This window comes from Hyla sarda, chromosome 2 (assembly GCF_029499605.1).
Source record: "Hyla sarda isolate aHylSar1 chromosome 2, aHylSar1.hap1, whole genome shotgun sequence".
NCBI lineage: Eukaryota > Metazoa > Chordata > Amphibia > Anura > Hylidae > Hyla > Hyla sarda.
The window spans coordinates 41702431-41725550 of NC_079190.1; the positions used below are offsets into that span (position 1 = coordinate 41702431).

At 46.0% G+C, this 23120-nt stretch overlaps 1 protein-coding gene across 2 annotated transcripts in view; it reads right to left on the reverse strand.

The window, feature by feature from the left end:
• Positions 1 to 5899: 5899 nt before the first annotated feature.
• GUCY1A2 (guanylate cyclase 1 soluble subunit alpha 2) overlaps positions 5900 to 23120 on the reverse strand; it is a 191982-nt gene continuing 174761 nt past the window's right edge. For both annotated transcript variants that reach the window (XM_056561617.1, XM_056561618.1), the window contains exon 8: positions 5900 to 10696. In XM_056561617.1, coding sequence (XP_056417592.1) covers positions 10489 to 10696 — 208 coding nt within the window. In that variant the 3' untranslated portion in view covers positions 5900 to 10488. The remainder of the gene's footprint in view (positions 10697 to 23120) is intronic.

Consider the following 23120-nt stretch of genomic DNA (forward strand, 5'->3'; position numbering starts at 1 on the left):
TTCTAACGCTGCAATGGAAATTAGCACCCGCACAGAACTTCCCCCTATGATAACAGCTGATCCTTTAGTGTTACAGAATGCAAACCCCCGGTTATTACTTGGTGATATCATGCACAGACCTGAATTATTGAAAACATAAATCATGACAACAAGTGGAGTATACTGATCTTGTAGGATGCAGTGACACATCCAGTTATGTAGTAGGTGAGGAGGTCAGAATAGAATATAAAATGGACAACAGCAGTAGGAGCAGAAGGTGCTTGTTACGCCGAGCGCTCCGGGTCCCCGCTCCTCCCCGGAGCGCTCGCTACACTTCCCTCACTGCAGCGCCCCGGTCGGTTCCACGGACCCGGGGCGCTGCGTTACCACCTCCGGCCGGGATGCGATTCGCGATGCGGGTAGCGCCCGCTCGCGATGCGCACCCCGGCTCCCGTACCTTACTCGCTCCCCGTCAGTCCTGTCCCGGCGCGCGCGGCCCCGCTCCCTAGGGCGCGCGCGCGCCGGGTCTTTGCGATTTAAAGGGCCACTGCACCGCTGATTGGTGCAGTGGTTCCAATTAGTGTTTACACCTGTGCACTTCCCTATATCACCTCACTTCCCCTTCACTCCCTCGCCGGATCTTGTTGCCCTAGTGCCAGTGAAAGCGTTCCTTGTGTGTTCCTTGCCTGTGATTCCAGACCTTCTGCCGTTGCCCCTGACTACGATCCTTGCTGCCTGCCCCGACCTTCTGCTACGTCCGACCTTGCTTCTGTCTACTCCCTTGTACCGCGCCTATCTTCAGCAGCCAGAGAGGTTGAGCCGTTGCTAGGGGATACGACCTGGTCACTACCGCCGCAGCAAGACCATCCCGCTTTGCGGCGGGCTCTGGTGAAAACCAGTAGTGACTTAGAACCGATCCTCTAGCACGGTCCACGCCAATCCCTCTCTGGCACAGAGGATCCACTACCTGCCAGCCGGCATCGTGACAGTAGATCCGGCCATGGATCCCGCTGAAGTTCCTCTGCCAGTTGTCGCTGACCTCACCACGGTGGTCGCCCAGCAGTCACAACAGATTGCGCAACAAGGCCAACAGCTGTCTCAACTGACTGTTATGCTACAACAGTTACTACCACAGCTCCAGCAATCATCTCCTCCGCCAGCTCCTGTACCTCCTCCGCAGCGAGTGGCCGCTTCTGGAATACGACTATCCTTGCCGGATAAATTTGATGGGGACTCTAAGTTTTGCCGTGGCTTTCTTTCCCAATGTTCATTACACTTGGAGATGATGTCGGACCAGTTCCCCACTGAAAGGTCTAAGGTGGCTTTCGTAGTCAGCCTGCTGTCTGGAAAAGCCCTGGCTTGGGCCACACCGCTCTGGGACCGCAATGACCCCGTCACTGCCTCTGTACACTCCTTCTTCTCGGAAATTCGAAGTGTCTTTGAGGAACCTGCCCGAGCCTCTTCTGCTGAGACTGCCCTGTTGAACCTGGTCCAGGGTAATTCTTCCGTTGGCGAGTATGCCGTACAGTTCCGTACCCTTGCTTCAGAATTATCCTGGAATAATGAGGCACTCTGCGCGACCTTTAAAAAAGGCCTATCCAGCAACATTAAAGATGTTCTGGCCGCACGAGAAATCCCTGCTAACCTACATGAACTCATCCATCTTGCCACTCGCATTGACATGCGTTTTTCCGAACGGCGTCAGGAGCTCCGCCAGGATATGGACTCTGTTCGCACGAGGCGTTTCTTCTCCCCGGCTCCTCTCTCCTCTGGTCCCCTGCAATCTGTTCCTGTGCCTCCCGCCGTGGAGGCTATGCAGGTCGACCGGTCTCGCCTGACACCCCAAGAGAGGACACGACGCCGCATGGAGAATCTCTGCCTGTACTGTGCTAGTACCGAACACTTCCTGAAGGATTGTCCTATCCGTCCTCCCCGCCTGGAAAGACGTCCGCTGACTCCGCACAAAGGTGAGACAGTCCTTGATGTCTACTCTGCTTCTCCACGTCTTACTGTGCCTGTGCGGATGTCTGCCTCTGCCTTCTCCTTCTCTGCTGTGGCCTTCTTGGACTCTGGATCTGCAGGAAATTTCATCTTAGCCTCTCTCGTCAACAGGTTCAACATCCCGGTGACCAGTCTCGCCAGACCCCTCTACATCAATTGTGTAAACAATGAAAGATTGGACTGTACTATACGTTTCCGCACGGAGCCCCTTCTAATGTGCATCGGATCTCATCACGAGAGGATTGAACTGTTGGTCCTCCCCAATTGCACTTCTGAAATCCTTCTTGGACTTCCCTGGCTTCAACTCCATTCCCCAATCCTGGATTGGTCCACTGGGGAGATCAAGAGTTGGGGGCCCTCTTGTTCCAAGGACTGCTTAAAACCGGTTCCCAGTAAACCTTGCCGTGTCCCTGTGCTTCCTCATGTAACCGGTCTCCCTAAGGCCTATATGGACTTTGCGGACGTTTTTTGCAAAAAACAAGCTGAGACTCTACCTCCTCACAGGCCTTATGATTGTCCCATTGACCTCCTCCCGGGCACTACTCCACCCCGGGGCAGAATCTATCCTCTGTCCGTCCCAGAGACTCTTGCCATGTCTGAATACGTCCAAGAAAATTTAAAAAAGGGCTTTATCCGTAAATCCTCCTCTCCTGCCGGAGCCGGATTTTTCTTTGTGTCCAAAAAAGATGGCTCTCTACGTCCTTGCATTGACTACCGCGGTCTTAATAAAATCACGGTTAAGAACCGCTACCCCCTACCCCTCATCTCTGAACTCTTTGATCGTCTCCAAGGTGCCCATATTTTTACCAAACTGGACTTAAGAGGTGCTTATAATCTCATCCGCATCAGAGAGGGGGATGAATGGAAAACGGCATTTAACACCAGAGATGGACACTTTGAGTATCTGGTCATGCCCTTTGGTCTATGCAACGCCCCTGCCGTCTTCCAAGACTTTGTTAATGAAATTTTTCGTGATCTACTATACTCCTGTGTTGTTGTATATCTGGACGATATCCTGATTTTTTCTGCCAATCTTGAAGAACACCGCCAGCATGTCCGTATGGTTCTTCAGAGACTTCGTGATAATCAACTCTATGCCAAAATAGAGAAATGTCTGTTTGAATGCCAATCTCTTCCTTTTCTAGGATACTTGGTCTCTGGCCAGGGACTACAAATGGACCCAGATAAACTCTCTGCCGTCTTAGATTGGCCACGCCCCTCCGGACTCCGTGCCATCCAACGTTTTTTGGGGTTCGCCAATTATTACAGGCAATTTATTCCACATTTTTCTACCATTGTGGCTCCTATTGTGGCTTTAACAAAAAAAAATGCCGATCCCAAGTCTTGGCCTCCTCAAGCGGAAGACGCCTTTAAACGACTCAAGTCTGCCTTTTCTTCGGCTCCCGTGCTCTCCAGACCTGACCCATCTAAACCCTTCCTATTGGAGGTTGATGCCTCCTCAGTGGGAGCTGGAGCTGTCCTTCTACAAAAAAACTCTTCCGGGCATGCTGTTACTTGTGGTTTTTTTTCCAGGACCTTCTCTCCGGCGGAGAGGAACTACTCCATCGGGGATCGAGAGCTTCTAGCCATTAAATTAGCACTTGAGGAATGGAGGCATCTGCTGGAGGGATCAAGATTTCCAGTTATTATTTACACCGATCACAAGAACCTCTCCTACCTCCAGTCTGCCCAACGGCTGAATCCTCGTCAGGCCAGGTGGTCTCTGTTCTTTGCCCGATTTAATTTTGAAATTCACTTTCGGCCTGCTGATAAAAACATTAGGGCCGATGCTCTCTCTCGTTCCTCAGATGCCTCTGAAATTGAACTCTCTCCTCAACACATCATTCCTCCTGACTGCCTGATTTCCACTTCTCCAGCCTCCATCAGGCAAACTCCTCCAGGAAAGACCTTTGTTTCTCCACGCCAACGCCTTGGGATCCTCAAATGGGGTCACTCCTCCCATCTCGCAGGTCATGCGGGCATCAAGAAATCTGTGCAACTCATCTCTCGCTTCTATTGGTGGCCGACTCTAGAGACTGATGTGGTGGACTTTGTGCGAGCCTGCACTATCTGTGCCCGGGATAAGACTCCTCGCCAGAAGCCCGCTGGTTTTCTTCATCCTCTACCTGTCCCCGAACAACCTTGGTCTCTGATTGGTATGGATTTTATTACTGACTTACCCCCATCCCATGGCAACACTGTTATTTGGGTGGTCGTTGATCGATTCTCCAAAATGGCACATTTCATCCCTCTTCCTGGTCTTCCTTCAGCGCCTCAGTTGGCTAAACAATTTTTTGTACACATTTTTCGTCTTCACGGGTTGCCTACACAGATCGTCTCGGATAGAGGCGTCCAATTTGTGTCTAAATTCTGGAGGGCTCTCTGTAAACAACTCAAGATTAAATTAAATTTTTCTTCTGCATACCATCCTCAATCCAATGGACAAGTAGAGAGAATTAACCAGATCTTGGGTGACTATTTACGACATTTTGTTTCCTCCCGCCAGGATGACTGGGCAGATCTTCTACCTTGGGCCGAATTCTCGTATAATTTCAGAATCTCTGAATCTTCCTCCAAATCTCCGTTTTTCGTGGTGTACGGCCGTCACCCTCTTCCCCCCCTCCCTACCCCCTTGCCCTCTGGTCTGCCCGCTGTGGATGAAATTTCTCGTGATCTTTCCACCATATGGAAAGAGACCCAAAATTCTCTCTTACAGGCTTCTTCTCGCATGAAGAGATTCGCAGATAAGAAAAGAAGAGCTCCTCCCATTTTTTCCCCTGGAGACAAGGTATGGCTCTCCGCTAAATATGTCCGTTTCCGTGTCCCGAGCTATAAGTTGGGACCACGCTATCTTGGTCCTTTTAAAGTTTTGTGTCAAATTAATCCTGTCTCTTACAAACTTCTTCTTCCTCCTTCTCTTCGTATCCCTAATGCCTTTCACGTCTCTCTTCTTAAACCTCTCATCCTCAACCGTTTTTCTCCTAAATCTGTTCCTCCCACTCCTGTTTCCGGCTCCTCGGACATCTTCTCTGTCAAAGAGATTTTGGCCTCTAAAAAGGTCAGGGGAAGAACTTTTTTTTTAGTGGATTGGGAGGGTTGTGGTCCAGAAGAGAGGTCCTGGGAACCTGAGGACAATATCCTGGACAAAAGTCTGATCCTCAGGTTCTCAGGCCCCAAGAAGAGGGGGAGACCCAAGGGGGGGGGTACTGTTACGCCGAGCGCTCCGGGTCCCCGCTCCTCCCCGGAGCGCTCGCTACACTTCCCTCACTGCAGCGCCCCGGTCGGTTCCACGGACCCGGGGCGCTGCGTTACCACCTCCGGCCGGGATGCGATTCGCGATGCGGGTAGCGCCCGCTCGCGATGCGCACCCCGGCTCCCGTACCTTACTCGCTCCCCGTCAGTCCTGTCCCGGCGCGCGCGGCCCCGCTCCCTAGGGCGCGCGCGCGCCGGGTCTTTGCGATTTAAAGGGCCACTGCACCGCTGATTGGTGCAGTGGTTCCAATTAGTGTTTACACCTGTGCACTTCCCTATATCACCTCACTTCCCCTTCACTCCCTCGCCGGATCTTGTTGCCCTAGTGCCAGTGAAAGCGTTCCTTGTGTGTTCCTTGCCTGTGATTCCAGACCTTCTGCCGTTGCCCCTGACTACGATCCTTGCTGCCTGCCCCGACCTTCTGCTACGTCCGACCTTGCTTCTGTCTACTCCCTTGTACCGCGCCTATCTTCAGCAGCCAGAGAGGTTGAGCCGTTGCTAGGGGATACGACCTGGTCACTACCGCCGCAGCAAGACCATCCCGCTTTGCGGCGGGCTCTGGTGAAAACCAGTAGTGACTTAGAACCGATCCTCTAGCACGGTCCACGCCAATCCCTCTCTGGCACAGAGGATCCACTACCTGCCAGCCGGCATCGTGACAGTGCTGATCATGTGGGGGGCAGTGACCTTTTGTGAATATGTTTGTGAAGAGAAGGCTGCGTTTTGCCAGCGACAATGTCATCAAGTGAGTGGGAACAGAAGATTTGGTAGCTAAATAAAGCCTGAGGAATAAAGAAGAAATGATGATATAGCAGCAGCGGGAGATGAGTGTGCTGCTTCTGTGACACTGATCTCTAGTTATGTGAAAATGCTGGTAAGTACAGGGATGCAAATCACAGGAACAGTGTCACGAACTTGGTGGGGATAGTCCCCCCTATAGCAAACAAAAATAAAGTGGTGACTGCATCAGGAGAAGAGTGTGGTTACTGTTGCTGGAGATAGTGACCTATTAATTTTTATTTCACGTGATGTTAGTGAGAAAAGTGCTTTTTATGATGGTCAGTTCAATGGGGGTGGTGTAGATAAAACATTATGGTCCTGATTTACTAAGAGTGTTGTGTAGTTTTCTTTGTGGGTTTTAGTTCCCTACAATTTTTTCCCCACAGTATTTACTAAGGTTTCTTTATAGTTTGCACTTTTCCCTACATTCAGTTTTTTTTACACATGCTCTGATCTATCTGGTTTTCCTCAGCTCAAATCCACCGCATTTTCTGTGGAAACCTTAGTAAATATGTTCGTTTTTTTGTGAAAATGTCAGGGAAACGCCCCTTTTTGATTGTCACGCCCCCTGTTCCTTGATGGCCATGCCCCATTTTCAGGTTTTCTCAGTAAGGGTGGGTTCACACCACGTTTTTTGCAATACAGTTTTGTATCAGGTTTTTGATAAAAAAAAACCGGATTCATCAAAACCGGACGAAACTGTGTCAAAACGTGTGTACAAATTTTTATCTGTATACGGTTGCATCCGTTTTTTTAAGAAAAAAATTTATAAGTTTTTAACTTTTCACTCCATTATGAATAAAGTTTTACTTGTTTGATTGAAATTCCAAGAAAAATAAATGAGCAAAGCCAAAAACCGTATGGTTAAAACCATATGGAACCCTGCGCACATACAGTTCTGTACGGTTCCCATTGACTCCCATGTTAAAAAAAAAATTTGTTTTCTGTCCGGAAAAAAAAAAAGTTAAAGAACGTATGGTTTGAAAAACGGAGACAACCGCATACATTATGCTGCGTACGGTTTTGAATGGAAAGTCTATGGGCACGATTTTCCGTACGGTTGCATACATTTTTTTATGAAAGCATATGCCGAAACCGTATAGTAAAATCGTGGTGTGAACACAACCTAAAATGAGAGTTGATCTGTTTTTTTTTTTTTTTTCAATTCTGGCGCAAAGTCAGGGCAGACAGAATTTCTGGCGCACAACCCGATAAATGATGTTGGGTTTACAATAGTAAATCAGGGCCTATATATTTAACCAGATAGTTTTATGATGACAGCAGGAGAAGAGTGTGTTACTTTTGTTGAAGACAGTGAACCATAAATGTAAATAATTATGTTAATGAGGGAAATGCTGCACATGATAGTATTGTAGAGTTGGTGCAGATAGAATATCAGGTAGCTGATCAGATTGAGTGATTGATGAGAGCAGCAGGAGAGGAGTGTGCTGATTTTTTGGGGGACAGTGACTTATCAATGAATGTTATTATATTACTATTGGTTACTTATAATGTACTTATATTAGTGAGGACAATGCTGCAGTTTTATGACATTGCCCTCATTTACTATTCTAAACCCGACTTTTTTTGTCGGGTTTTTTTGGCGCATCTTTGTCTGCGCCATGTCGCAGACATCGTGCGCCAGTCTGCGACACGATGCAACATTTTTTCCCAACGGACCCGATGTGGATTCTCCCAAACCCAAAAAAGGGGCGTAACCCGACATTTCTGAGCTTTCCCACGTATTTATAAAGGTTTCCAACCCGAATTTGTTGAATTGTTGTGGATTTTTTCCCGACAACTCAGAGGAGTTGGAAACCAAAACCAACAAAACCCACGTGCGACAAACAGGATGCGACATATTAATAAATACCAGGGGAAAAAAGCAGTTGGGTAAGAAAGCAAGATAGACTTACAACCCGATTTTCTAAGTAAATGAGGGCCAATGTTGGAGATTGAACATCCAATCGCTAAACAGATTGTGTGAATGAAGAAAGCTGCGTGAGAAGAGCGTGCTGATCTTGTGGGAGGCGATGACCTGTTCATGCATGTAAAGGCTCCATGTGACAAGGGAAAGGAGGAATCAAAGTTTTTTTTTTTATAACAACCTTGGCATAATAGTTACATAAGACATGTTGAAATGTTGTTGATATATTTGCATGGATCAATGTACAATATGAGTTTTTCACTTTGACTATACACATTTTTTTATGAAAGGATGCGAGATACAAGTTTGTCTAAAACTGTAAAAATGTTTCCTCGTATATTTATATACACCGATGAATTTCTGGAAGGTTAAATATTTCATTATAAATGGTCAGAAAAAAATGTTTCCTGTTTATTGTAGAACAGCATTTAGAAATTACATTCAGATGCTATGGTGGTCAGTTATCTCCTTGCCGTCTATCTATGTGATGTAGCGTTTTGACGTGAACAGAAGGAAAATATACACCATTTTACACGTGCCATTCAAATTTTTGCTTACATATATATAAAAATAAATACAACCAGAAAGCAAAAACTTCACATTGAAAAGAAGCACATGGTTCCGATGGGTCATGGTGACAGCTCGGCATTGCACAAGACTATGATAGTATGAATTCTTTTTGACCCTGTTGGGCTACAGATGTAGCATAGGTCATAGGTCAATGTAACAGAGTAAATTTGTAATTTAATGCAATTCCTCACTAAATTTGGTTGAGTAAAAAGTGAAATTTTGCCATTTTGATCTGAATCTTTACGCTAAAAAATTGCATATATATTTATAGGGGTCGGAGATATTTTTCTTTCTTTAAAACACCAGTTTCTCATACTTTTAAAGGAAATGAAAACGACCTGTTGTTTAAATCAAGTTTTTTTTCTGGTAAACATATTGTTTAAGATTTTTTGGTTTTAGTTTTGCCACCAGGCCTAAAACTAAGCTGAGACTTCCTGTTCTGTATGTGATGATAAAAAGGAGGCTGCTGGAAAGTGATCTGTTTGGCATTACAGTGCAAGGTGACACCAGAGTATCCATAACAGAGGTACACACAATAGCTGTTGCTCACAGATCAGCCTTTCCATTACCACATGGAATGGCTTAGGTCACTGAGAATGCCCAGTAATGTTTTCTATTAATGTGACTGGGACAGATCCTGGCTATTGTTCCCTATGCCCATGGGTCCTGCTGTAAAACATATCTTTAAATGCTGTTAAAAACAGCTCAGGTAAGAGCCCCAAAAATAGTGTAGAAAAAAACAAAAACAAAACATGTTTCAGTATCTGTCTCTGATCAGTTAAGAAAAACAATCTAGACTATACATTCCCTTTAAATACGTTTTCTCATCTAATCCCTTTTAAAACATGTCTTCTGTGGAGATTACTTTATTGCTTTTGGTCTCACATCTAACAAACAGCAGCTTTTGCTGGGGGAACCATGGCCAGCCAGGCATTTTGTGTGTCGTGTCCAGATGCCCTAATGGGGTAAAGGGACCTTCTCATTAAATGTTCATATAGGGTATACAGTAAGGGGTTCCCTTTATAACAGCCAAGAGCCACCACATATAGATCCATGCAAGTCCTGTTCAGGAAGCTCCCCCTAGTGGTGGTTGAAGTTACCCAGTATCTTATCACTCATTTTAAAGGACCAACTTAAACAGTCGGGTTGATGCTTTTCTTCCCAAACAACTTTCAAGCTATGACGAAATTCTGGTCTTGCTGCTTGTCTGCTTGCTACTTGGGAAGTGGATCATTGACTTGATGTATTGAGGTAGTATGTTACTACCTGGGGGGGGGGGGCTTTTGGCCCTTTAATGGTTGTGTAAAGGAAAATGGAGTATTGGAGGCTTGGAAACAGAAGAACTGAGCTCTGATGTTCAGATTTTGGATTTAAAAGTAGGGTTAATAGTCAGATATTGGTCCGGCATCCAAAAGGAGCAGTACAATGACAAATTCAGCTCTGCTACATCTGTATATAAGCAATGATTCTATAGTATTATTTCAAATTTAAATAATATAGCTACAAGTCAGCTAAGAATTAAACATCAATGTGGAGTTTGGCTATGAAGTTTTGACCTGGTACGTAGCTGCCATTCACATTGTGAATGTTCAATGCGCCTACAAGCAGATGGCTAAATGATGTGTATCACAAACACTGTAACAAATAGAACCTAAAATGGCAAGTCTGTCAATAGAAGTAGAAGAGTGGAAAATTTTGTTGATTCCTAGATTGAGTATTTTTGGGGTGAGATGGTTTATTGTTCAAATGGAAACACCAGGGACGGAAATTGGGGATTCTTTCCTCCGCGCTGGGTTTTGGACACCCGTGACTCACCAACAAAATAAGTTATTATTGCCTGGCTTGATGTAGAGTTCTCACTGTTGTGTTCTTTGCAGTTAATGGCACAGTAGATTCTCTACACTCCTGTCTTGACCCACTTAAGGGCTTGTGCTTTTTTTTTTTTTTCTTTTTTAATAGTCTTTGAACTTTGGAAGGTTTCATACGCTTGTTTCTCTAAGATACATAGTGCCAATGTTGTACGAAACCTTTCTCATTCTGACAGTTGTGAAAGCATGCTTTGGCTGTTTTTGGCCTTTATCCATCTCTAAGAAATAACAGATACCAAGGATTTCCTTTGGAAAGTTGTCTGGAAGCTCCTCGCGTGACCGAGGAATAAATTGAAAAGATTCTTCCTCCTTTAGAAGCCTGTGTAAGAAAAGAGAACATAATAATGACTTACTGAGATACAGACAGTGGTGGAAACAACCCTTAAAGTGATGTCCTGCAAATAAACTGTAAACTTTAGTAAAGTAAACTTTATTAATATCTATTAAAGCTTACTTGATATTAAGTATACATTATTAAATTGTGCCTGTTGTTAGCAAAAATGTTTAATATAATGTAGATTATACCATTATATGTATATGCTTGCCCTGCTTGTCCTCAGTGTCCAGAGCCCTGCTTGTCCTCAGTGTACAGAGCCCTGCTTGTCCTCAGTGTACAGAGCCCTGCTTGTCCTCAGTGTACAGAGCCCTGCTTGTCCTCAGTGTGCAGAGCCCCGCTTGTCCTCAGTGTACAGAGCCCTGCTTGTCCTCAGTGTACAGATCCCTGCTTGTTCTAGGTGTACAGAGCCCTGCTTGTCCTTAGTGTACAGAGCCCTGCTTGTCCTCAGTGCACAGAGCCCTGCTTGTCCTCAGTGTACAGAGCCCTGCTTGTCCTCAGTGTACAGAGCCCTGCTTGTCCTCAGTGTACAGAGCCCTGCTTTTCCTCAGTGTACAGAGCCCTGCTTGTCCTCAGTGTACAGAGCCCCGCTTGTCCTCAGTGTACAGAGCCCTGCTTCTCCTCAGTGAACAGAGCCCTGCTTCTCCTCAGTGAACAGAGCCCTGCTTGTCCTCAGTCTACAGAGCCCTGCTTGTCCTCAGTGTACAAAGCCCTGCTTGTCCTCAGTGTGCAGAGCCCTGCTTGTCCTCAGTGTACAGAGCCCTGCTTGTCCTCAGTGTGCAGAGCCCTGCTTGTCCTCAGTGTGCAGAGCCCTGCTTGTCCTCAATGTACAGAGCCCTGCTTGTCCTCAGTGTACAGAGACTTTTTTTTACTCAGTACATGCAGTCCAGGGCTGAGTTGCAGTGTATAATATATGGATGTTTAGTCCACCCCTCTCTTGGGTCGCCGATCCTTGGGATCACTTTTTTTGAGCCTTCTGCTTGTCCTTACACCCGTGGCAGCTCAGTGTCCCATATCATACATCAGGCAGAAATTTCAATGGAATGTTTACTTTCTTGTTATTCCCGTCCAAAATTTCTGAGTTACAGTGTAGGTATTTTACTATTCAGATGATTATCTATACTTTTCACTAAATAGTTGGATGGGAATTTTATTGCAAAATGGGGTGTGAATGCTAAGTAACAACAAAACATGTCTGTGGATAACATGAATAGCTCATTTCTTTAGTGGGCGCAATGTAATGCTTTTTCTCTCCTACGGGGGAACTGTAGGGGAATTTTACTCTTGCTGCAAGTTACACATTTTATTAAACCTGATTCCCAGCAACAGAAACATTGTGGCTGTCTTCTTTTAAGGAGACACTTCTAATAAAAGGTAATTGTCCAAAGTGAACAACCCCTTTAACTTATTCACATATGCAGAAAGTGATAACCTATGCCCAGAAAGCTTCAGTGTAAAGAACTAATGGTATGGAAAGTGGATAGATTAATTATTTTTCTCATCTGAATAATGCAATGGTAATTAATTATCTACACATAGTCGGTGGGGGAGATATTTGGGGATTTAGGAAAAAACAATACCAAAAGTAAAGGTAATTTAGACGCCCCCCACATAGTATTCTCACCATGGGAAGTACATGCAAGATGAGAGCATTTAGCTTGGTGAAGAATCATTAGTATTCATCCCTATAAAGTAGTGCTATAATTATCTGTGAAATGAGCAATTGTTGTAGTCTCACAGCTGAAGGCTATGACGATGCTGACAGTGACATCTCCTGGAAATGTTATCCCTCTCTGAATAATAAGAAATGTAATTGTTCTACAGCCCGTTGACTTGTTATCCAGATAAAACTTAGTTACATGTGTACTAATTGTTTGTTACCAGTCATATTTGGTTACATTTCAAATAGACATCATGGGGCAGCACGTCTGACAAGATAAAGACCATAAAGGTAATAAATGTAATATCTGACCATACCCAATACAGTCTTAAATTTGATTTCAAGTGTCCCTTAAATTACTAAGCAAGGGAGTCCGAAATGTAGATGTAAGTTATTTTTGCAACTGAATGCACCTTGCAAAGAAACAGGACAATTGTCACAAAATATAACTACAATACTTACTGGTATTTAGCTTTTTTTTTTCTATTCAGGTCTATTGAATATGTAAACATATGTGAAAATGGATGTAGGCATTTGTGCCTGTATTTTCCGTTTATGAATCAGACTTTTAGCCACAAAAATAAAATATGCACTTAATTTCTCAAGCATTACCCTTTGATGAAAAATTTAAGGAAGGAGACCATGACTGTAGAGTAATAGGGATGCAATAAATGATAAAAAGAAACCATTCAGACTACTGAAACAAAGAAGGTTCAGGGGAGGTGGTAAAAAAAATTATAAGGAGAAGAATACATTCTGTAGAAAAACAAATAAAGGTAGCAAAAAAAGTGCAACAGAGAGTAAACCACAACATATTGTACACCTACAGCTGAAATGTAATGGTGAAGGAGGATAAGGAAAAGGCCAATCTACTAAATGCCTTTATGGTATTCACACAGGAAAATCCATTGACAGATGACATGAGTATTAATAATGTAAGTTCTTCAGCAGTTTATGTTATGTGTTTAACTCAACAAGTGCAGTGCCACCTTTAAAAAAATTTAATGGTGTCAAGAAAAAGTTATAAACCCGGTTGGTCAAAGACATGAAAAAATATACTAATGGTACAATACCATAATTAAACTATAAAAGAAGATCAGATATAAGAAAAATACAATCATGCAGGCAGTACAACACATATGGGAAAGTCTGGGTAAAAGGTCTAAGGAATTCCACAAAACCATCTTGCATCATTAGAGACCTGCATGTCTGGAAACTCAGTAAACTCTTTACTATCTCAGTATAATCATGAAATGTTAATAAATTCGCAATTTTGAGTTTTTTTCCTGAAATGTAAAAAAGTTTAACAATCATGTCCAATTCTTTGCTACGTTCCGGTGATGACGATTGTTTCTGTAGAGAATTCTATTTAATCTCTTCAATCATATCTTTTCAAGTTTTCGTAAAGTGTTGGAGATATTAAAGGGGTCCCGCAATCTCCAGCAGCACCCGGTGTTCTAAACAAACGCCGGGTTCCTGAGGCAGTGGTCGTGATGTCACGGCCGTGCCCCCTTGTGACCTCACACCACGCTACCTACATTCATGTCTATGGGAGGGGGTGTGTCAAATGACAAGCCCCGTTCCATAGACATGAATGAAGGTGGCGTGGTATGCATCATGATCATGCCCTCTGGCTTCGAGCATTCTGAACAAAATGTTCAGAAGGCTGGAGCAACGGAGTACCCCTTTAATCCATGCAATATATTTCTTTTCATCCTTGAAAGTGTTTTAGAAATATTTGCTGAGATATTTTTTTTTTCTTTTATTATATGCTGAACTTTTATTTCTACCAACCCTTTCTAAATTAACAGTTTGGTGTCACCATGCAGCAGAACCAGCACCAGGTACATGTAACAAACGCCGGGTTGCTGTGGCATTTGCCTTGACATCACAGCCGTACCCCCTTGTGACATCACGCCACACCCCCTCCATTCATGTCTATGGGAGGGGGCATGTCAGATGACAAAACCCCTCCCATAGACATGAATTGAGGGGTGTGACGTGCATTGCGAGGGGCTTGGTCGTGACCATGCATCAGAATCAGCACCAGGTACATGTAGCAAAGTCATAATGAACTTGCTGTCTATCCAAATCCCTTCCCTGCTTTTACATTTTATAGAGACAACTGTCTCGTATGGAAGGGAACAGTGAAGCCCTAACTAACCCACAGCCGCTGTCCCTACCTATTGCCTATCCACCCTAAGTGACAAATCGACAACCACAATGACAACCCTCCCTGCTAAGTGCCGGGGCAGCGTTGTCAAAATAATGAAATGCAAAAACAGTTGGAGTCGGAAAACAGCTGGAGGCACACAAACCAACATAGATACACTAAAACACACACACACAGTCAAATCAATGTCAGTCTAGCCAAGGTCGGTACCAGGAGATAGCGGAGTACAGGAACGCAAAGCAAGAGAAGAATCAAGGGAAAAGCCAAAGATCAATAAACAAGCAGGTATCCAGTAAGCAGGAGGTGTCAGCTAAGATATAACCTTTCACAGACCATTAACGGATCACTGCTTCTAGCTTATATAGGCAGGTGATCAGGGACACACCTTCCTGATAAATAGCAGAATTGAACCACACCCAGATGACACAGGTGAGCTCCATACAGCTCCAGCCCAACTAGAGCCATTTAACTCTTTGTGCTTGGCCAGAGCCAGACGTTACAACAACCCTCTATTCTACAAACAGCAGAAATCTTCCTGCTATTCTGTCCTCTTGTGTCTATTAGTCTGTTTGATACAGTTGTCTACGAAATTTGGCCATGATAACATTCTCACCAAAAGCAATGGCTATAGAACCAGTCAGTTATAACAACCCCATATTTTCATAGTAAGGACTGCTATAGTGCTATATTTAGGTTTCAATTCCAGTATGAAATCCTTGCTTATGTCACAACACGGATAGATGCTCCCTAGCCTGTAATTCAATTACATTATATCTGCAGGCAAAGCTGGCCTCTGGAGAAATGATTCTGTTATCTCTTAGTGGAAGTACCCTTCACCGCTAAACCAGACCACAGGCTGGAGTACTGTATATACTACACCAGTGCCCTATATTAGGGACCCTATCTCTAATTTAATCCCATTATTAATAACTTGCTTCAGTGCTTAGTCGGAGGTCAAATGAAGGATTCAGTGACAATCTAGAAAAAAAATGGATTTTTCTCTGCAGGTTAATTCAACTAGAAGGTTTACATGGGAGATTTTTATAATAAAGTTGTGAAAATATTCAAATGTTAAATGTTTTACAGCGACGATTGACAGAACGTTATACAGTAAAATTCCTTTAACCCAACAGCAATGGGACCTGATAACAATATTCTCAATTATTGTACAGTCAGTAAAGTAAGTTTTACGCCGAGCGCTCCGGATCCCCGCTCCTCCCCGGAGTGCTCGCTTCTCTCTCGCTACCGCAGCGCTCCGGGCAGCTCCACTGACCCGGTGCGCTGCGATACCGTCTCCAGCCGGGATGCGATTCGCGATGCGGGTAGCGCCCGCTCGCGATGCGCATCCCGGCTCCCGTACCTGACTCGCTCTCCGTCCGTCCTGTCCCGGCACGCGCGGCCCCGCTCCCTAGGGCGCGCGCGCGCCGGGTCTCTGCGATTTAAAGGGCCACTGCGCCGCTGATTGGCGCAGTGGTTCCAATTAGTGTGTTCACCTGTGCACTCCCTATTTATACCTCACTTCCCCTTCACTCCCTCGCCGGATCTTGTTGCCATTGTGCCAGTGAAAGCGTTTCCTTGTGTGTTCCTAGCCTGTGTTCCAGACCTCCTGCCAATGCCCCCGACTACGATCCTTGCTGCCTGCCCCGACCTTCTGCTACGTCCGACCTTGCTTCTGTCTACTCCCTTGTACCGCGCCTATCTTCAGCAGTCAGAGAGGTTGAGCCGTTGCTAGTGGATACGACCTGGTCACTACCGCCGCAGCAAGACCATCCCGCTTTGCGGCGGGCTCTGGTGAAAACCAGTAGTGACTTAGAACCGATCCACTAGCACGGTCCACGCCAATCCCTCTCTGGCACAGAGGATCCACTACCTGCCAGCCGGCATCGTGACAGTAGATCCGGCCATGGATCCCGCTGAAGTTCCTCTGCCAGTTGTCGCCGACCTCACCACGGTGGTCGCCCAGCAGTCACAACAGATAGCGCAACAAGGCCAACAGCTGTCTCAACTGACCGTGATGCTACAGCAGCTACTACCACAGCTTCAGCAATCATCTCCTCCGCCAGCTCCTGCACCTCCTCCGCAGCGAGTGGCCGCTTCTGGTCTACGACTATCCTTGCCGGATAAATTTGATGGGGACTCTAAATTCTGCCGTGGCTTTCTTTCCCACTGTTCCCTGCACTTGGAGATGATGTCGGACCAGTTTCCTACTGAAAGGTCTAAGGTGGCTTTCGTAGTCAGCCTTCTGTCTGGAAAAGCTCTGTCATGGGCCACACCGCTCTGGGACCGCAATGACCCCGTCACTGCCTCTATACACTCCTTCTTCTCGGAAATTCGAAGTGTCTTTGAGGAACCTGCCCGAGCCTCTTCTGCTGAGACTGCCCTGTTGAACCTGGTCCAGGGTAATTCTTCCGTTGGCGAGTACGCCGTACAATTCCGTACTCTTGCTTCAGAATTATCCTGGAATAATGAGGCCCTCTGCGCGACCTTTAAAAAAGGCCTATCCAGCAACATTAAAGATGTTCTGGCCGCACGAGAAATCCCTGCTAACCTACATGAACTCATCCATCTTGCCACTCGCATTGACATGCGTTTTTCCGAAAGGCGTCAGGAGCTCCGCCAGGATATGGACTTTGTTCGCACAAGGCGTTTTTTCTCCCCGGCTCCTCTCTCCTCTGGTCCCCTGCAATCCGTTCCTGTGCCTCCCGCCGTGGAGGCTATGCAGGTCGACCGGTCTCGCCTGACACCTCAAGAGAGGACACGACGCCGCATGGAGAATCTCTGCCTGTACTGTGCCAGTACCGAACACTTCCTGAAGGATTGTCCTATCCGTCCTCCCCGCCTGGAAAGACGTACGCTGACTCCGCACAAAGGTGAGACAGTCCTTGATGTCTACTCTGCTTCTCCACGTCTTACTGTGCCTGTGCGGATATCTGCCTCTGCCTTCTCCTTCTCTACTATGGCCTTCTTGGATTCCGGATCTGCAGGAAATTTTATTTTGGCCTCTCTCGTCAACAGGTTCAACATCCCAGTGACCAGTCTCGCCAGACCCCTCTACATCAATTGTGTAAACAATGAAAGATTGGACTGTACCATACGTTTCCGCACGGAGCCCCTTCTAATGTGCATCGGACCTCATCACGAGAAGATTGAATTTTTGGTCCTCCCCAATTGCACTTCCGAAATCCTCCTTGGACTACCCTGGCTTCAACTCCATTCCCCAACCCTGGATTGGTCCTCTGGGGAGATCAAGAGTTGGGGGCCCTCTTGTTTCAAGGACTGCCTAAAACCGGTTCCCAGTACCCCTTGCCGTGACTCTGTGGTTCCCCCTGTAACCGGTCTCCCTAAGGCCTATATGGACTTTGCGGATGTTTTTTGCAAAAAACAAGCTGAGACTCTACCTCCTCACAGGCCTTATGATTGTCCTATTGACCTCCTCCCGGGCACTACTCCACCCCGGGGCAGAATCTATCCTCTGTCCGCCCCAGAGACTCTTGCTATGTCGGAGTACATCCAGGAAAATTTAAAAAAAGGCTTTATCCGTAAATCCTCCTCCCCTGCCGGAGCCGGATTTTTCTTTGTGTCCAAAAAAGATGGCTCTCTACGTCCTTGCATTGACTACCGCGGTCTTAATAAAATCACGGTAAAGAACCGCTACCCCCTACCCCTCATCTCTGAACTCTTTGATCGCCTCCAAGGTGCCCACATCTTTACCAAACTGGACTTAAGAGGTGCTTATAATCTCATCCGCATCAGAGAGGGGGATGAATGGAAAACGGCATTTAACACTAGAGATGGACACTTTGAGTATCTGGTCATGCCCTTTGGCCTGTGCAACGCCCCTGCCGTCTTCCAAGACTTTGTTAATGAAATTTTTCGTGATCTCTTATACTCCTGCGTTGTTGTATATCTGGACGATATCCTCATTTTTTCTGCCAATCTAGAAGAACACCGCCAGCATGTCCGTATGGTTCTTCAGAGACTTCGTGACAATCAACTTTATGCCAAGATAGAGAAATGTCTGTTTGAATGCCAATCTCTTCCTTTCCTAGGATACTTGGTCTCTGGCCAGGGACTACAAATGGATCCAGACAAACTCTCTGCCGTCTTAGATTGGCCACGCCCCTCCGGACTCCGTGCTATCCAACGTTTTTTGGGGTTCGCCAATTATTACAGGCAATTTATTCCACATTTTTCTACCGTTGTGGCCCCTATCGTGGCTTTAACCAAAAAAAATGCCAATCCCAAGTCTTGGCCTCCTCAAGCGGAAGACGCCTTTAAACGGCTCAAGTCTGCCTTTTCTTCGGCTCCCGTGCTCTCCAGACCTGACCCATCTAAACCCTTCCTATTGGAGGTTGATGCCTCCTCTGTAGGAGCTGGAGCGGTCCTTCTACAAAAAAATTCTTCCGGGCATGCTGTTACGTGTGGTTTTTTTTCTAGGACCTTCTCTCCGGCGGAGAGGAACTACTCCATCGGGGATCGAGAGCTTCTAGCCATTAAATTAGCACTTGAGGAATGGAGGCATCTGCTGGAGGGATCAAGATTTCCAGTTATTATTTACACCGATCACAAGAACCTCTCCTATCTCCAGTCTGCCCAACGGCTGAATCCTCGCCAGGCCAGGTGGTCTCTGTTCTTTGCCCGATTTAATTTTGAAATTCACTTTCGGCCTGCCGATAAGAACATTAGGGCCGATGCTCTCTCTCGTTCCTCGGATGCCTCGGAAGTTGAACTCTCTCCGCAACACATCATTCCTCCTGACTGCCTGATTTCCACTTCTCCAGCCTCCATCAGGCAAACTCCTCCAGGAAAGACCTTCGTCTCTCCACGCCAACGCCTCGGAATCCTCAAATGGGGTCACTCCTCCCATCTCGCAGGTCATGCAGGCATCAAGAAATCTGTGCAACTCATCTCTCGCTTCTATTGGTGGCCGACTCTGGAGACGGATGTCGTGGACTTTGTGCGAGCCTGCACTGTCTGTGCCCGGGATAAGACTCCTCGCCAGAAACCCGCTGGTTTTCTTCATCCTCTGCCTGTCCCCGAACAGCCTTGGTCTCTGATTGGTATGGATTTTATTACAGACCTACCCCCATCCCGTGGCAACACTGTTGTTTGGGTGGTCGTTGATCGATTCTCCAAGATGGCACATTTCATCCCTCTTCCTGGTCTTCCTTCAGCGCCTCAGTTGGCTAAACAATTTTTTGTACACATTTTTCGTCTTCACGGGTTGCCCACACAGATAGTCTCGGATAGAGGCGTCCAATTCGTGTCAAAATTCTGGAGGGCTCTCTGTAAACAACTCAAGATTAAATTAAACTTTTCTTCTGCATATCATCCTCAATCCAATGGACAAGTAGAAAGAATTAACCAGGTCTTGGGTGATTATTTACGACATTTTGTTTCCTCCCGCCAGGATGATTGGGCAGATCTTCTACCATGGGCCGAATTCTCGTATAACTTTAGAGTCTCTGAATCTTCCTCCAAATCCCCATTTTTCGTGGTGTACGGCCGTCACCCTCTTCCCCCCCTCCCTACTCCCTTGCCCTCTGGTTTGCCCGCTGTAGATGAAGTGACTCGTGATCTTTCCACCATATGGAAAGAGACCCAAGATTCTCTTTTACAGGCTTCATCTCGCATGAAAAAGTTTGCCGATAAGAAAAGAAGAGCTCCCCCCATTTTTGCTCCCGGAGACAAGGTATGGCTCTCCGCTAAATATGTCCGCTTTCGTGTCCCCAGTTACAAACTGGGTCCACGCTATCTTGGTCCTTTCAAAGTCTTGTGCCAAATTAATCCTGTCTCTTACAAACTTCTTCTTCCTCCTTCTCTCCGTATTCCTAATGCCTTTCATGTCTCTCTTCTTAAACCACTCATCATCAACCGTTTCTCTCCCAAATTAGTTTCTCCCACTCCTGTCTCCGGTTCTTCTGACGTCTTCTCAGTGAAAGAGATACTGGCCTCCAAGACGGTCAGAGGAAAAAGGTTCTTTTTGGTGGATTGGGAGGGCTGTGGACCTGAAGAGAGATCCTGGGAACCTGAGGACAACATCCTAGACAAAAGTCTGCTCCTCAGGTTCTCAGGCTCTAAGAAGAGGGGGAGACCCAAGGGGGGGGGGTACTGTTACGCCGAGCGCTCCGGATCCCCGCTCCTCCCCGGAGCGCTCGCTTCTCTCTCGCTACCGCAGCGCTCCGGGCAGCTCCACTGACCCGGTGCGCTGCGATACCGTCTCCAGCCGGGATGCGATTCGCGATGCGGGTAGCGCCCGCTCGCGATGCGCATCCCGGCTCCCGTACCTGACTCGCTCTCCGTCCGTCCTGTCCCGGCGCGCGCGGCCCCGCTCCCTAGGGCGCGCGCGCGCCGGGTCTCTGCGATTTAAAGGGCCACTGCGCCGCTGATTGGCGCAGTGGTTCCAATTAGTGTGTTCACCTGTGCACTCCCTATTTATACCTCACTTCCCCTTCACTCCCTCGCCGGATCTTGTTGCCATTGTGCCAGTGAAAGCGTTTCCTTGTGTGTTCCTAGCCTGTGTTCCAGACCTCCTGCCGTTGCCCCCGACTACGATCCTTGCTGCCTGCCCTGACCTTCTGCTACGTCCGACCTTGCTTCTGTCTACTCCCTTGTACCGCGCCTATCTTCAGCAGTCAGAGAGGTTGAGCCGTTGCTAGTGGATACGACCTGGTCACTACCGCCGCAGCAAGACCATCCCGCTTTGCGGCGGGCTCTGGTGAAAACCAGTAGTGACTTAGAACCGATCCACTAGCACGGTCCACGCCAATCCCTCTCTGGCACAGAGGATCCACTACCTGCCAGCCGGCATCGTGACAGTAAGTCAATCTATAGAAATATATAATATTTATAAACAATGGAATAATATATTTGTCCTTTTCTGCCCAGTCACCTGCTACTGTTCTTGCAAAATTCAATTTTATAGGACAATCCAATGCTTCAAATTACAGTCGGAATACCAGACTTTCAGGTTAAAGGAAATCTGTGATACAAGGCTTAAACATTGTGATGTCACAGTGCAGGGGTGATAAACACAGTGATGTCACAGTACAGGGATAATACACACAGTGATGTCACAGTACAGGGATAATATACACAGTGATGTCACAGTACAAGGATAATACACAGTGATGTCACAGTACAGGGATAATACACACAGTGATGTCACAGTACAGGGATAATACACACAGTGGTTTCACAGTACAGGGATAATACACACAGTGATGTCACAGTACAGATATAATACACACAGTAATGTCACAGTACAGAGATAATACACAGTGATGTCACAGTACAGGGATAATACACACAGTAATGTCACAGTACAGGGATAATACATAGTGATGTCACAGTACAGGGACAATACACACAGTGATGTCACAGTACAGGGATAATACACAGTGATGTCACAGTACAGGGATAAGACATAGTGATGTCACAGTACAGGGATAAGACATAGTGATGTCACAGTACAGGGATAATACACACAGTGATGTCACAGTACAGGGATAATAAACACAGTGATGGTACAGTGCAGGAATACTACACAGTGATGTCACAGTACAGGGATAATGAATGCTATGACCCCACAGTACAGGGATATGATGTCACAGTACAGGGATAAAGCACAAAGTGATGTCACAGTACAGGGTTAATACATATTAAGGACCTTAACATGTATAGCTTGGAAGAAAGAAGAGACAGAGGGGATATGATAGAGACTTTTAAATACATAAAGGGAATCAACACGGTAAAGGAGGAGAGAATATTTAAAAGAAGAAAAACTACCACAAGAGGACATTGTTTTATATTAGAGGGAAAAAGGTTTCTGCAGTAATAACAGGAAGTATTACTTTACAGAGAGAGTAGTGGATGCATGGAATAGTCTTCCTGCAGAAGTGGTCACTGTAAATACAGTGAAGGAGTTTAAACATGCATGGGATAAGCATAATGCTATCCTTCATATAAGATAGGGCCAGGGACTATTCATAGTATTCAGATTATTGGGCAGACTAGATGGGCCAAATGGTTCTTATCTGCCGATACATTCTCTGTTTCTATGTCACAGTACAGGGATAATACACACAGTGATGTCACAGTGCAGGAATACTACACAGTGATGTCACAGTACAGGGATAATACACGCTATGACCCCACAGTACAGGGATATGATGTCAGAGTACAGGGATAATGCACAAAGTGATGTCACAGTACGGGGATAATAAACACAGTGATGTCACAGTACAGGCATAATATACACAGTGATGTCACAGTACAGGGATAATGCACAATGATGTCACAGTACAGGGATAATACACAGTGATGTCACAGTACAGGGATAATACACAGTGATGTCACAGTACAGGGATAATGAACAATGATGTCACAGTACAGGGATAATACACACAGTGATGTCACAGTACAGGGATAATACACACAGTGATATCACAGTACAGGGATAATGAACAATGATGTCACAGTACAGGGATAATACACACAGTGATGTCACAGTACAGGGATAATACACACAGTGATGTCACAGTACAGGGATAATACACAGTGATGTCACAGTACAG